The sequence below is a fragment of the Haliotis asinina genome, chromosome 12 (assembly GCF_037392515.1).
Source record: "Haliotis asinina isolate JCU_RB_2024 chromosome 12, JCU_Hal_asi_v2, whole genome shotgun sequence".
Classification (NCBI taxonomy): Eukaryota; Metazoa; Mollusca; class Gastropoda; order Lepetellida; family Haliotidae; genus Haliotis; species Haliotis asinina.
In genome coordinates this window covers 42234888-42250024 of record NC_090291.1, presented here as the reverse complement: position 1 = coordinate 42250024, position 15137 = coordinate 42234888, and the positions used below count along the sequence as shown (strand labels likewise).

The window sequence follows — 15137 nt, the reverse complement described above, 5'->3', positions numbered from 1 at the left end:
TCTCGTTGCAGATACTGAAAAACAAAACAAATCAACACCTGGATTCCTACTTTGATGAGACAGTAATTTGACTGTTACTGCTAGCTTATCACATCACACAGTACACATGTTCAAAACTGTTACTATTATCATGAATATTTACCATGAAATAATTGCTTACTTGTATGGATCTTTGAGTTCTTCAGTGACAAAGTTCAAATAGCTCCTGAAAAAATACATGGAAACAATCAATGGTAGCTGATGTCAAGGCAACAGTAGCGATTATTAAGGGGGAAACAACTCTTATGAGTGATAGATATAACGTTGCATTAGCAATAATATATTGCGACCAACTATTGCAATAATATTGCAATATTTTTCTCTCTCCATTGTCCAAATTCAATGGTCTCATTTGAAATTTTTCAAATGAATGTATAAGGTATATGAAATAAAAACAAGCTGAAGGTGTTTCAGTCTCTTTAAATAACTGACAAGAAATTGTAATAGGGGCAGATGACTCAAAATCAAAGTGAACAAATCTGGTACTTTCTGTATCTTGTACTTATCAACAGAAGTCAATTACTACACTATCACTAGTCACAAATACCATCAATTCATTAATAGCATTCATTTGTACATTCAATTGCTACAGGAAACATCAATTAAATTCCACCAATAGTTCAATGCACCATTACAGCCCTACAAGACATGGTATATTTTTCACATGCATTACAAAATGGCTATGCCAGTTCAGCTCAAGCGAAACCAGGAGCCCTCAGTACACACGGTCAAATCTTAAGCTTGAACAATACCATTTCATATGACTTCGTCTGGATTTATGCATAAATTTATCAGCTTCAATCAACGTACAGTCATTCCTCGCAATAACACGCTTCGCGATACCGCAGATTCAGTTAAACCGCAGGGTAATCCGTGGCTCCCATAAAAAGGTTGTACTGCGATCACACCCCTTCACGAAATCGAAATTAGCTCATCAACAAATCCGCTGCTGCACTCTTATAACTTACGTAAACTACTGAAATTCAGTGCGGGTGGCAACTGACAGTGTTTGTCGTACATATCCATTGTGTTTCACATGCTTAAAACATGCAGGGTTTTCTCAATAATAATCATACCAACATCGTAGTAGTAACTTATGAAAGACAAGACATGCTGTCAGTCGAGTTACGACGAGTAGTTACAATGTTTGCTGTGATGCAACACATCACGCTTTAGCACGGTTTGACACAGTCATCCCAGGATGTATGGTGTCAGAAACCATATTTTATTTGATTAAATTCAATCCCAATTTTATTTATTAAAACTGTTGACAGAAACAATGGAAACACCATGAGAGCATTACCTCATTCCATACGTGGACATCTTACGCTTACCTCATTTGTGAGGGTCCGTTTTTCGTGCCTACCCTGATAGTACCAATTTCACATTATTCTTAGCAGTCACCAATAGATTACAGTCTCGTAATCCATGGACTCCGAGACCAGCGTTATTGACTCATTGAAGTCAGTTTCAACAATTAAATGGGCAAAAATTTTGTTTTTTTACAATCAAAGTTGCAACTATTGCGGGAAGTCAGCGGTGACTTGTCAAACTGTTTCCTACGTAAATTGTATCAAGACAGGTAACAGCCTGTGTTCATTGTTATGTTAAATATGTTTACAGTAAACTTGCATTATATACTACAGATAGCAATGTAAAATAATCTGTTACAATTACAGCTTAATATGTAAAACATTCTGATAATGGAATAGAAGTTCTTTGATGTAATATTATTGGATCGTTTTTACCTGAATCACCTGTACATTGGACCAAAACATCTGTGCACAGCTGATAGATATTTCCGGCTTAATTGAATAAGCAGGTAGCATAACTGGTACATCAATCAAGTTATCGTGTCTAGTGATTTTTGATTGCAAGTTTCCCTTACACATATATATTTTCATTTTCAGAGTTTGTTTGTTTTCAACTTCAACGATACAATATATTTTTTACTGGACCCAATTCACGAAATAGCATTTTTGTTATGTCCTTGGAATATACAATCTAACTCAGCCTTTGTTCCACATTATGTAATAGGTACTATAACACGGTGTCTAATAATGCAGGGGGTCTTCCATCGACCCCAAAACCTGCGTTATGGCGAGGGATGATTGTATCTCATTTATCACTCACAAATGTTTCTTTCTCCAACATGATTCTTAATCAGTTTACTTGAATTCCAGACATCCTGCCACTGCAATGTGTTGTAAAGTGCAGTACAACAGGATTTCAGAATGCAGCTCATTTATGCTGATATGTCTTTTAATTTTGATTAGTTGTTTCATAAAATATCTACCCTAAAACATCATAATAGTCACAGATACACTTTCAGTACACTACTGTTATTAAAGAACAAACAAACAAAAATTTAGGTCACATCATCACAGAAATACTATTACAATACAAGACAAAACAAATTGTTAAGAAAACATTATTACACACAATTTGTAAATCACATGATCTTTTCATCTGATTTTATTTGACTGTGAAACAGGTCAAGCCAAAAACACTTTTTTACAGACACTACAGGATAGATTTTCTGTATTAGTTATTATATTTAAAATGTTTTTGACCATTTTGTTCTTTCCTGCTATGTTCATGACACATGTTCAAATAGTGATAAAATTAATTCACTTCTTTTTGTGCTAGGAAACAATATTTCGATAATGTCTGTGCAACTGCTCATCAAGAATGATAAAAGAGGCTTCAAACATGTTGGATACGAAACGCTGATGCTGAAATATGCTTGACAGTGAAATGTCCATCACTTAACGCTGAAACCAAGTAACGAAAGCACATGCCTTAGACAGGCAGATTTATATGGGACTGTCTTTCTACATTAGCCAACATGTGCTGGAGTACTTCTGAGTGGTGTCCCTGGTACGTGGCCAGCAAAACAACATACCAATACTGTTACGGAGGTATTAGCAACATCCAACTGCATTATGTACCTGCTTCCCTTGGATATACTGACTGTATTGGTGCTTGCAACCTGACCTCTCATTGTCGACAGATTGTGTCAACTGCTTTCATTAGACAATGAAACAGTAAACAGCTACTGTGGTTTAGTCGTTCTGATTTCATAAAACTGAGTGAGCATAGTTTTATGCCGTTTTTATCAATATTCCAGCAATATAACGACAGACAGTCCAGAAACAGACTTCACACATAGTACCCTTGTAAAGAATCAAAGTCAGATCTTCGGCAGGCAGACCAGAAACAGACTTCACAAATTGTACCCATGTCGAGAATCAAAGTCAGATCTTCAGTAGGCAAACCGGAAACAGACTTCACAGATTGTACCCATGTCAAGAATCAAAGTCAGGTCTTCGGCATGACAAGCGGTGACAACCACTAGGCTTCCCCATCACCCCAGCTTACAAAAGGAAATAAGCAATAGGTGAACTATCCTAGCAAAATATGGTCAAGTCTCCCCAAACTCACTTTATCTCTCTTCTCGCTCACTTTATTATGCATGAACACTTATGGGATAATTGTTCTTGTTTAACACCACACTTAAAAATACATGAGGACAATCTGTTAACAATCATGCATGTAAATATTGTGTAAATAATCACCTGTTGAATGCAGTGTTCGCGGTAGGTTTTGTATGAGTGTGTGCAGAAATAAAACAGTAGATGTGTAGTCCAACTCTTTTGCGCATAATATTTTCATTACAATCCCGAATCATTTCAAAATATATTGGTTCTTTATATGTTGTTGTTTTAAGGTACCTTTTGAAATTAAGTAGATCAGAATCTATGCGCCCAAAACAAGCACAAAAACTATTTTTTACGTGTTTCATTGTTTTTTGCGTGAAAAACGCTGGTTTCTACATAAACGTGAACACTGGATTGTCACCATAAAGCACAGAAATTCACAAGCAGAGTATGATGACATGATTCAGCTGAGTCAGCAAGAAAGAACTCCCATTCATGTTGCATCTTTAAGACCTCTAGTTGGTTTGTTAAGCATAGTTTGACAAAGATTTTGTTGAGACTGTGCTTCAATGATAACAGAATAGTGATAAAGTTCTTGAAAGGTATTTAGAAGCTGAATGAACATGAATGCATGACATTTGTGGATAACATCTTCTTTTTATTCTTTATACAATATTTCAGAGCTACTTCTTGTCATTTCTTCAGGTGAATGCTCAGTCACACTTTGTGCACAGAATCAACATTCATCTGACTGTTTTATTCTACTTTGTATCAATGCATAAGATGGGTGAGTGAGTTTAGTTTTATGCCACACTCAGCAATATTTCAGATATATGGCAGTGGTCTGTAAATAATCCCGTCTGGACCAGACAATCCAGTGACCAACAACAGGTGCATTGATCTGCACGAAAGGGAACCGCTGACATGTCAACCAGGTCAGTGAGCCTTACCACCCCATCCCGTTAGTCACCTCTTAGGGCAAGCACAGTCGCCTTTTATGGCAAACATGGGTTGCTGAAGGCGAATTCTACCCCGGATCTTCACTGGTTATCATTTCATAAGGACTATTCAAACACATTCAGTTTCAAAAATCATGAAAATTAAACACAACATCTTAACAAGTGTTTGAAATACCTGCCTGCCCAACAGTCCAGGACAGGTTATTTTCAACACAGACTTCCAGATTCTCAAATCCACCAGCTTGACGGTCATGTTAAAATTTAGACACTTATATGAAGATATTTTGAGGGCAGGTGAGTTTAGGTCAGGGGTGGCAAATTTCACATCTAACTAGCCCTGTTGTCTGGCTGAAATTTTTTGGAATTTCAAACCATGATCCTTAGATGGCATATTTTCCTAAGATACTTTGTTGTAAGTCCAAGCTGCATTCCTGCATATTCACATGCATTAGGGATGACACAGGAAGCTGAATGTCTGTTTACCTTAATGATTATTCACTTACTCCTACTCATGGTGTTGGGCTGCCAAGCGGTAAAAGCATTCTAACACGTGGCCTCAATCTGCCATATGGACACAATGTGTTACCTGGTGTCCAGTGCCCTCTTACTGATGGGAACGTGATCATTCGAGTAGGATCGTTTTTCAGTAACCCATGCTTGTCATATACGGTGATTCACAGGATTGGGTGGTCAGGCTCACTGACTTGGTAGACATATGTCATTGTATCCCAGTTGTGTAGATTAATGCTCATGCTGTTGATCACTGGATTGTAATCAACTTATGCATACCTTACAAATAGTAAATTGGATTAGAATATTTTCAAAATTACATTAAATACAAAAATAATGTAAATGTATGCAAGTCTTATTTCTGATAATAATTGAAATGAAAGTTGTTTTTGCCAAACACCAACATTACCTATCACTATAAGACAAAATGTTATGGATGTCAGCTTCTTCTTTATTACTAACAAAACGTTTCTGGGCTGTCCCTTGCCATTTCGTCAGGTGGATGCAAACCAACAGTTAAACAGGATAAATATACTAGTAAAGTACATGAAGCCAGAGTGATGGTTTTAAGCATGTACATACAATTAAAAACAGCAGATAAAAGAGAATTAAAATATACAAAAGCTGGTATGGCGTTGCTACAGAGGATTAAGCTGGTATGGCATTGCTACAGAGGATTAAGCTGGTATGGCGTTGCTACAGAGGATTAAGCTGGTATGGCGTTGCTACAGAGGATTAAGCTGGTATGGCGTTGCTACAGAGGATTAAGCTGGTATGGCGATGCTACAGAGGATTAAGCTGGTATGGCGATGCTACAGAGGATTAAGCAATAGAACCCAATGTCTGACTGGTGTACAATAGTGTGGGCCGATAGTCTAACGTTATACATACACATCCATAACATATTTATCCTGTGTAACTGTTAGTTAGCATCCACCTGACGAAGGGGCAAGGAATAGCTACAGAAACTTTGTGTAAGAAGAAGCTGACACCCCTAGCATTTTGTCTTATATTACTATACCAACTTCTAAATGCCTCTGAAGAATTTCATTACCTAAACCTTCCAAAACTTAATGTAAGGCTCTGAGAATAACCCCAAAGATCACTGAAATGTCCAATATATGATCCAATCCCAAAACAGCAGGACAATAGGGTCAAGTTTGAGCCTCCTTTTAAGTGAATAGTCCTTTATTTTATCTCAGATTGTACTTAAAATTTGTCATACTGTCCCCATCCTCCTCAACGTGGCCCCTTCTACTCAATTTACTGCTATAATGCTTGCCATAAAACTAATTCTCACACCAGTCTAAACAGCAGTTGGGGTATTATAACTGGGATGTGACCTATCTGGGCTGAGGTATGCAGGAGACAATTGGTCAATTTCTGCTATAATTCAAGTTTATGTTTGCGCCCAGTGTTGACCGGCACTGACATTTACTCACCATCCTGAGTAGGAGAATAACCCTGAGTAGAACGCCAAGGCAAATTTGCTGGGATCTGATGTGGAGCCTGAAAACGGTGCCTCAAAACTTTCAGTTGACCCTGGAAAGATAAAATATTGAATACATGAACAGTATCCTATACATGAAGATGTGAACTCTGAAAACGGTGCCTGAAAACTTTTAGCTGACTTAAGAAGACAAAATATGGAATATTCCAAAAGTATCCTTTACACAAAGATGTGGAACCTGAAAACAGAGCCTGAAAACTTTCAGCTGCCCTAAAAAGACAACATATTGAATATACCAACAGTATCCTTTACATGAAAATGTGGAGCCTGAAAACAGTGCCTAGAAACTTTCAACTGCCTCAAAAAAGACAAAGAATATTATATAGCAAAAGTATCCCTTACACAAAGATGTGAAAATCCAATATGACCCCTGAAAACATGGCACTGAACACTGAATAAACCAAGGTATGGTTCAGTCAGCATCAGTGAAGATTCCTCATAATAATACTGACACCTATTATTGAAACATGATGTTAAAAAATAAACCACACCAGATGAAGACAGCAGCTCATCACTTTATAGCAAAATAAACAACTCAGAAGGGCTGAAAAACACCTGATTCCTTCACACCACTTTAATTACTCAGTCATGCTTTCAAAGAATCAAATACTCTTAACTTCTTTTGAGTAGTATGTTGATTTACTTATTTACCCATGCAATAGATATGCTTCTGGGATATATTTTGACCTGTCTCAATGTCAAGTCTGCAACAAATTTTAATTAAATATTTATAATTTCATCATGATTCTCGATACAAAACTTTATGCATATCTTATCATATAATATTTATACACTACTCAATAGAGACTCACTGTTTGACACATTAACTTCAGTAATAAAAATAAATTCCATGTTCCTTAACTTCTTTTGAGCAGTATATTTTTATTAATATGTTTAGAGGTGTGTCGATACAAATCAAACCATTCAACTACTGTGATATTGCAATAATATTGCTGAGTGTGGCATAAAAAAAAAACTCGCTAACTCTAAATGACATGCATAGTCTGATATTGCAATAACAACAACAGAAAACAATACACATCCATACTACAATATGCATTTATTAGTTTTGTAAATCAACAAAGTACTGACTGACATTTAGGGCTTGATTTATGTAAAAGGAACTTGCACTGGTGCAATATGAATCTACAAAATGCAACCTCATATATTAACTAACTTACGCCCACTGCAAAGAACACAGACTGACGAGGAACTGGCTCGGAGCAGTGACTGATGACTTCAGACAGTAACATAAATGACTTACTGTTCATGTCATGACATTTTATGAAGCAGAAAAAAATGATCCCACAGACTCAGAATAATTTTATCATAATGATGTTCAAAACCATCAATACCTAAACTCAAACAATATATATAATTTTTTAATGAGCACCAGGTGCTATATTTTTTTTTTTTTGTTGCAACAAGGTTATTACTGAAGGATGCACTTCATTCAAGTAGCTTTCATTTCCTTAAATCAGTGCCCATGAAGATCTGGGTTCAAATTTGTCTTCAGCAACCCATGCTTAAAGTAAGACAAAACTGACACTTTCAGAGGATCAGGCTTGCTGACTTGGTTGACACACATCCCTCCTGTGCAGACCGATGCTCATGCTGTTGATTATCTGGTTCAGACTGGATTATTTATGGACTGCCACCATACAGACGACATTGAGCCATCTGTTTGAACATTGTAGCTAGTAGCTTGCTAAATTCCAGACACACAACACATGACTATCAGACAGCTATTGGTAGGGAATCCAAACAATGTCAATGGATGGCTACTCTAATTAAAAACTGCTGAATCTTCATTCTAGGGATGCCACAATCCCATTTTCAATACCCTCGAAACTGTATCAGTATTTGGTTTTGAAAGTATTCGTTTCAACATGTTTAGGTATCATTTGCATTTTGCAATTGTATCACTTTTTGTGATGTTATGAGAGTTATAAATGATTATTTTACAGGCACAAAGATGGGAAGTCAGATCTTTTATATCTGAGAATCAAAACTGTTGATCTTTTCATGGACAATTATGAAATATGAAATATTAATGTTCAAAATGTCACTAAATTGCCACAAAAATAGGTATCATGATACGTATCGAATCTTGACATGGGTATCATGATATAGATCGATTCATGAAAACTTACGTATCATGACATCCCCACTTAATTCTGACCAAAAAAAAATACCTTGATGTGACATGGTAACAGCAGACATCACGAACAACCTGTTCAGACTAAATGTATATCACCTGGAAGTTATAGCTGAAATGCATAAAGCTTCATTTCACAAAGATGCCATGCAAGAAATTCTGCGCATAGCTAATGTTACTTGTGGGTGGATTCAACATCATCAGTCCACGTATCAGGTTATAACTTTACATCCTCTCTCGGAATGTGCTCCAGAAAGTTTTGAAAATGACATCACAAGTTAAAGCTGAAGGGATTGCTGTTCCATCTAATGGAAGAAACCTGCTGAGTTTACTTTGAATGACTTCGTGACAATAAAAAACAGTGACCTAGTGATCGCATAACAAAAACATAGGATGAGAGATAACCACTGTACATAGACGTGTCTCTGCTGCACAATAGAGGCATTCAAGCAGCACCGTATTGCATAACACATCTCTGTCTTATGAAAAATGCTTGGCTGGGTCATGTGAAACTTGCATCGTATATAGGTCACTGCAACTAGCATCCAGTCATTGAAGCCCAACAACAACAAAGTTTGCACTCTAAATATAAAGGTACTTGACAGAGGGTACCGTTCCATAAAGCAAAACTGTCACAAGCCATCCTAAACCTGTCTCTTTTGAAACACTGCACAGCACGACATGCCATGCCACGCCATGCCACACCTAGGAAAACTGCCTCAAAATGCACTTATTAAAACATTTTGGGGGGAGACTTATCTTTACAATCCATCACACCATCAGCATGCCATGCCACCCAATACGCCACGCCACGCCACGCCACGCCACGCCACGCCACGCCACGCCACGCCACGCACCATTACAGTTCTCCTAACCCCTCTTAGATAAACTGTTCTGTGATAAACGAACCCACACTGCACATTTCCCAACCAAAGAAAACTGACCGAAACCATATTTAGGTAAAATGTCCTTTCAGAAACTAACCCATACCAAACCCATCTAGCAAAACATTCCTTTACAAGTCCTTCACATCTTCTAGAATAACTCCTCAACAACTAGGAAAACAGTCCAGTGCAACATCTAGGAAACCTACCCTTTACAACTTCTAAATAAACTGTTACCTTGAAAAATAGATTTTATCTTTGACAAGCAATAAAATGACAGATTTATGCTTTACAACTTCTAAATAAACTGTTACCTTGAAAAATAGATTTCATCCTTGACAAGCAATAAAATGACAGATTACCACTGAAACCATACAAGTTTTACTGCATTTCACCATTACAATACAGGCATACCAATGACAGGGTATCAGGTACCTCACTTCAGTCTTATGAACATGTGGTCACAATGGTCATCTAAAATGGGAACAGCAAAGCAATAAGCATCAAGTCTTTCAAGGAAAAAACAAAGAAGTCTGCACTCAAAAATACAAAGGTACTTCGGAGATGACTGAAAACTTTGAACAATGCCAAGAACAAGCTTATAAGGTGATGGTTCAGAACAATCTAAACAGAGCCCAAATCTTTATATTGAAAAAAGCATTCTCTCAAATGGCTTGTGGTATATGCAATTTTCCTTTCACATTTTATTTTTCACACAGAATAGTAGACAGAAAGATAAGAAAAAGGTTTTGGGTGTAAACTCCTGAGCTGGAAGTTGGAGAATTAACGTAGTTAGACAAACTGATCTAAAAATGACTAAACCTTGTAATTCATTCCCATCCTGTTCCATTCAAAGCACTTAAATGAACTCAAGGTAAACACTTCATCTATACCTGATCAATAATGCAGGCACTATACTTTCACACCAGCAATGTACCCAAGACACGCTAGTGACGCAACTTCAGATGTTGGGCGGCTAGTTTGTCTCTTAAATTACCATATCAATAAAACATTAAATAGACATCTACCGGACAAAATACAGCTTGCTTGGTGAACCAATCCCATGTGTATCTCAAAATCACAAGCAAACTAATTCAAGGTATGACCTGTGAATGACCTGCATGAACACAAAGACTGCATATTGAGCATTCAATGCCTACAAAAGCTTATCATTCAATAAGCAACTACATAGCCCTGACGCTGCTATACCAACACTACTTGTTCCATGAACACTGTACCACCAGCTTGCACAAAGCAATCATCAGATATCCTTGATTCAGGAATCTTGAAGAACTGTTCTAAGCATGATTCTGGTCTGGATACACGGTTCAAATCTTTTTAAATACTTTAGGGTCTTTGTTATCACAGTCCTTTCTGCCCAGCCCTCTCTGCAATGCTAAATACCTGAATGGGGCAAGTCTAGGTTTAAATTTACAAAAGATTGCTGATTTCTATCACAATTATTTATGTTCAGAGACTAATCTTAAGTCTAGGTTAAGAGGTAAGCGGACAGCTGCTCCACTCTGGAAACTGATCCCAGGAAAACCAGAACTTATCCTATGCCACCTTCCCCATTGAGGAAAACAGTTTCTTGAAAACTGCCATATACCCATTGAGGAAAACAGTTTCTTGAAAACTGCCATATACCCACTGAAGAAAACTGTTTCTTGAAAATTGCCATATACCCACTGAAGAAAACTGTTTCTTGAAAACTGCCATATACCCACTGAAGAAAACTGTTTCTTGAAAATTGCCATATACCCACTGAAGAAAACTGTTTCTTGAAAACTGCCATATACCCACTGAAGAAAACTGTTTCTTGAAAACTGCCATATACCCACTGAAGAAAACTGTTTCTTGAAAACTGCCATATACCCACTGAAGAAAACTGTTTCTTGAAAACTGCCATATGCCCACTGAAGAAAACTGTTTCTTGAAAATTGCCATATACCCACTGAAGAAAACTGTTTCTTGAAAACTGCCATATACCCACTGAAGAAAACAGTTTCTTGAAAATTGCCATATACCCACTGAAGAAAACTGTTTCTTGAAAACTGCCATATACCCACTGAAGAAAACAGTTTCTTGAAAATTGCCATATACCCACTGAAGAAAACTGTTTCTTGAAAACTGCCATATACCCACTGAAGAAAACTGTTTCTTGAAAACTGCCATATACCCACTGAAGAAAACTGTTTCTTGAAAATTGCCATATACCCTCTGAAGAAAACTGTTTCTTGAAAACTGCCATATACCCACTGAAGAAAACTGTTTCTTGAAAACTGTCATATACCCACTGAAGAAAACAGTTTCTTGAAAATTGCCATATACCCACTGAAGAAAACTGTTTCTTGAAAACTGCCATATACCCACTGAAGAAAAGTGTTTCTTGAAAACTGCCATATACCCACTGAAGAAAAGTGTTTCTTGAAAACTGCCATATACCCACTGAAGAAAACTGTTTCTTGAAAACTGCCATATACCCACTGAAGAAAACTGTTTCTTGAAAACTGCCATATACCCACTGAAGAAAACTGTTTCTTGAAAATTGCCATATACCCACTGAAGAAAACTGTTTCTTGAAAACTGCCATATACCCACTGAAGAAAACAGTTTCTTGAAAATTGCCATATACCCACTGAAGAAAACTGTTTCTTGAAAACTGCCATATACCCACTGAAGAAAACAGTTTCTTGAAAACTGCCATATACCCACTGAAGAAAACTGTTTCTTGAAAATTGCCATATACCCACTGAAGAAAACTGTTTCTTGAAAACTGCCATATGCCCACTGAAGAAAACTGTTTCTTGAAAACTGCCATATACCCACTGAAGAAAACAGTTTCTTGAAAATTGCCATATACCCACTGAAGAAAACTGTTTCTTGAAAACTGCCATATACCCACTGAAGAAAACTGTTTCTTGAAAACTGCCATATACCCACTGAAGAAAACTGTTTCTTGAAACTTGCCATATACCCACTGAAGAAAACTGTTCCCTCGAAAACCCCTAAACATAAACATGATGTCACATTCCAAGATTACCTCACATTCCAGAAACTCTGAACATTAGATTAAGAATTTCAAAGAATGAAACCCCACTTCTATTTATCTAAATAAATAATGTCTAAGAACTGAAACCCTTGAATCAGCTAAAGTGACCCATAACATGTGCAAATACTGCATTGCAGGGTCCTTTATGATCATGTCATGTTAATCACTGAATTATCAGATCAAGGCTCAATTGTTTTGACTCAATACATCTTCAAGATTAAACAATGAAAGTTTCAAACTGCAAAGACCTCCATGGTGTAGGGGTTAGCGCATCTGTCAACAAAGTGGAAAGTTGTAGGTTCGATCCCTAGCCATGTCATACCAAAAGACTTGCTGGTCCCTGTCTGGCGGTCAACATTAACGGGTACAACAGGGAGTGGTCAGCTCAGGGTCTATGTAATGTGTCTGACAGGGTTATTCCTGCTAAACTGGAGCAAGATATCTCAGTGAGCTAGCACTATAAAACTAGTGTATGTCTGGGATAGTACAAGCAGCCACATGTATACATGCAAGCACATGGTAATATGAGCAAGAAATCCTAAGTACAACGTTAAACCCCTATCTCACCTCGAACTGCAACAAGACTAACCATACAAAACGCTTTAAAGACTGCTGAATATTTTCTTTTCATTTATCCACGAGAGGTGTCTGTGAAACAAACAGCTTCATACCCGCTTAAGTGACTCTATTCATGTAACAGGTTTAAAAATTCAGCCTACCACTACTTGCATATAACATGTGGAAACATGGATTTCTCTCAGCTCATTCACTAAAAACAGTCCATTGTTGAACTTCTAATAAAATGCTATTCAAAGTTTTAATGGAAAGACTGACTTCATTATCAAACCTTTTACCAAGGACTGATTATCAGGGATTGATCAATCCTCTGCATGACAGTGACAAATTTACAGGGTGAAGAAAAGTGAGTTTAGTTTTACGCCACACTTAGCAATGGAAACCAGAAATGTTTTTCACACATTATAGCCATGTGGGGAATCAAACACTGGTACTCAGTGCGACGAGCGAATGCTTATTCACTAGGCTACCCCACAACCTCTCGGGAGTGAAGTATGAAGAATGCAATCAGAGCTGGTTAACAAAGCAAAATTAATGCTAAGATTATACTGCCAAACTGGGCCTAGATTTTCAAAGCTCTCTTAGCGCAAAGATTGTCATAAGTGCCATAGATAAACTTTAGCTTACTACTATCTTAACACTAATAGAACTTTGATAATCTAGGTCCTGTATCTTATGATACCTGCAGAGGTAAGATGTTTATAGTTTATACAATCTAAAGATTTTCATCTTTTTGAGTGTGGTGGTGCAGTAACCTAGTAGTCAAATTGTTCTCTTGTCACTCTGTAGACCAAAGTCTGATTCCCCACATGGCTAAACACAATCACTCACTCATCTTTTGAGGACACTGTCATCTCTTGTGTGAGCCTGGTTCATCACAGACATAAACAATATTACAGGTATATGACAGCTTGACCAATGCCAGAAGACTTAAATGCTCAGTTCTCACACATCTTTAACTGTCATTAACGTAACCTGTACTGTTATAGTCAGCTAGGCAAGATAAATAAAACCTACAACCATAGGTTCCTGCAGTTCACAAGGGACACAACTCTTGCATAACTAAACTGTCAATGTCCCTAATCACACAGTCTTTCAATTTTTATTGCTGTTTAAAATACTTCAGAGGCCAAACATACTGGTTGCCAGCCTTAGAAATTCAGGCATTTGTTTTTTTAGCTTGTACTGCCTAGAAAAGCCATGAATATATAGTATATTCTCACTTACAATTTGTAGCAACATACAAGCATTGACAATGTTCCGAAAGGCACCCCCTGAAATGCTATGACAACAACTACCACTAGTGGATTGAACTTGTCAGCACAACTAAAAAGGCGCGTCAACCAGCTGAGATTTCAAAGGCTCGGGTGCATGTTGTAAATGACTATAAAATCATCCCACATTGTGGCAGGTGTTTCACTGTGAACAATCTACCTTCAACTTCTGTTCCCCTCAACACAATAAACACCACACTGAATTTCTTCAACGGTCTGACTTAACAAAACAAATTGCATAACATGTACTTGTGCTTTGGACACAACATAAAGGTAATTCAGCACTGACAATGCCACAAACCAGTTGAAATGTCTCATTGACTAGAAAGATTAAATTCAGGTATCAAATGTAGAGAATAATTGCCTTCTCACAGATCTGACCAATACACCCCAGGACTTGATTTAATACTTTGTTACTTGCACTAGTAAAGCCTAATATTACAAAGTGCAACCTTGTTATTAGACTAACTTCACAAAGTGCAAATCATTTTTTGAGCGGGTAAACTTCTCAATAAAACATCAAAACAATTCAAAAGTATATTTCTTTCATTACACATTGCAATGAAAGCAGTGCTTCTGGAATTTGGTGGGTGAAACTAGGTTTTTATCTTAGGCTGCACCTGGTGCAAGTATGTTAGCGTCTCTTACATCGAGCTCGGCACTCAAACACAAACAGCAACCCAGTGATATTGCTTTAACAGCTTTACCAGCTTTAAAGTATGTTAAAACAGTAAC

The 15137-nt window shown here is 37.2% G+C and overlaps 2 protein-coding genes across 2 annotated transcripts in view; one reads left to right on the top strand and one right to left on the bottom strand.

Moving 5' to 3' along the window:
* Window positions 1-15137, top strand: part of LOC137258516 (sorting nexin-16-like) — a 252850-nt gene that overhangs the window by 203081 nt on the left and 34632 nt on the right. The gene's annotated exons all lie outside the window — the stretch shown is intronic.
* LOC137257933 (Y+L amino acid transporter 2-like) overlaps window positions 1-15137 on the bottom strand; it is a 43138-nt gene that overhangs the window by 20443 nt on the left and 7558 nt on the right. Inside the window, exons 3-4 of the mRNA XM_067795445.1 lie at window positions 6391-6490; window positions 161-205 (exon numbers count right to left, since the gene is read on the bottom strand). Of these exons, the coding sequence (XP_067651546.1) occupies window positions 161-205; window positions 6391-6490 (145 nt within the window). The remainder of the gene's footprint in view (window positions 1-160; window positions 206-6390; window positions 6491-15137) is intronic.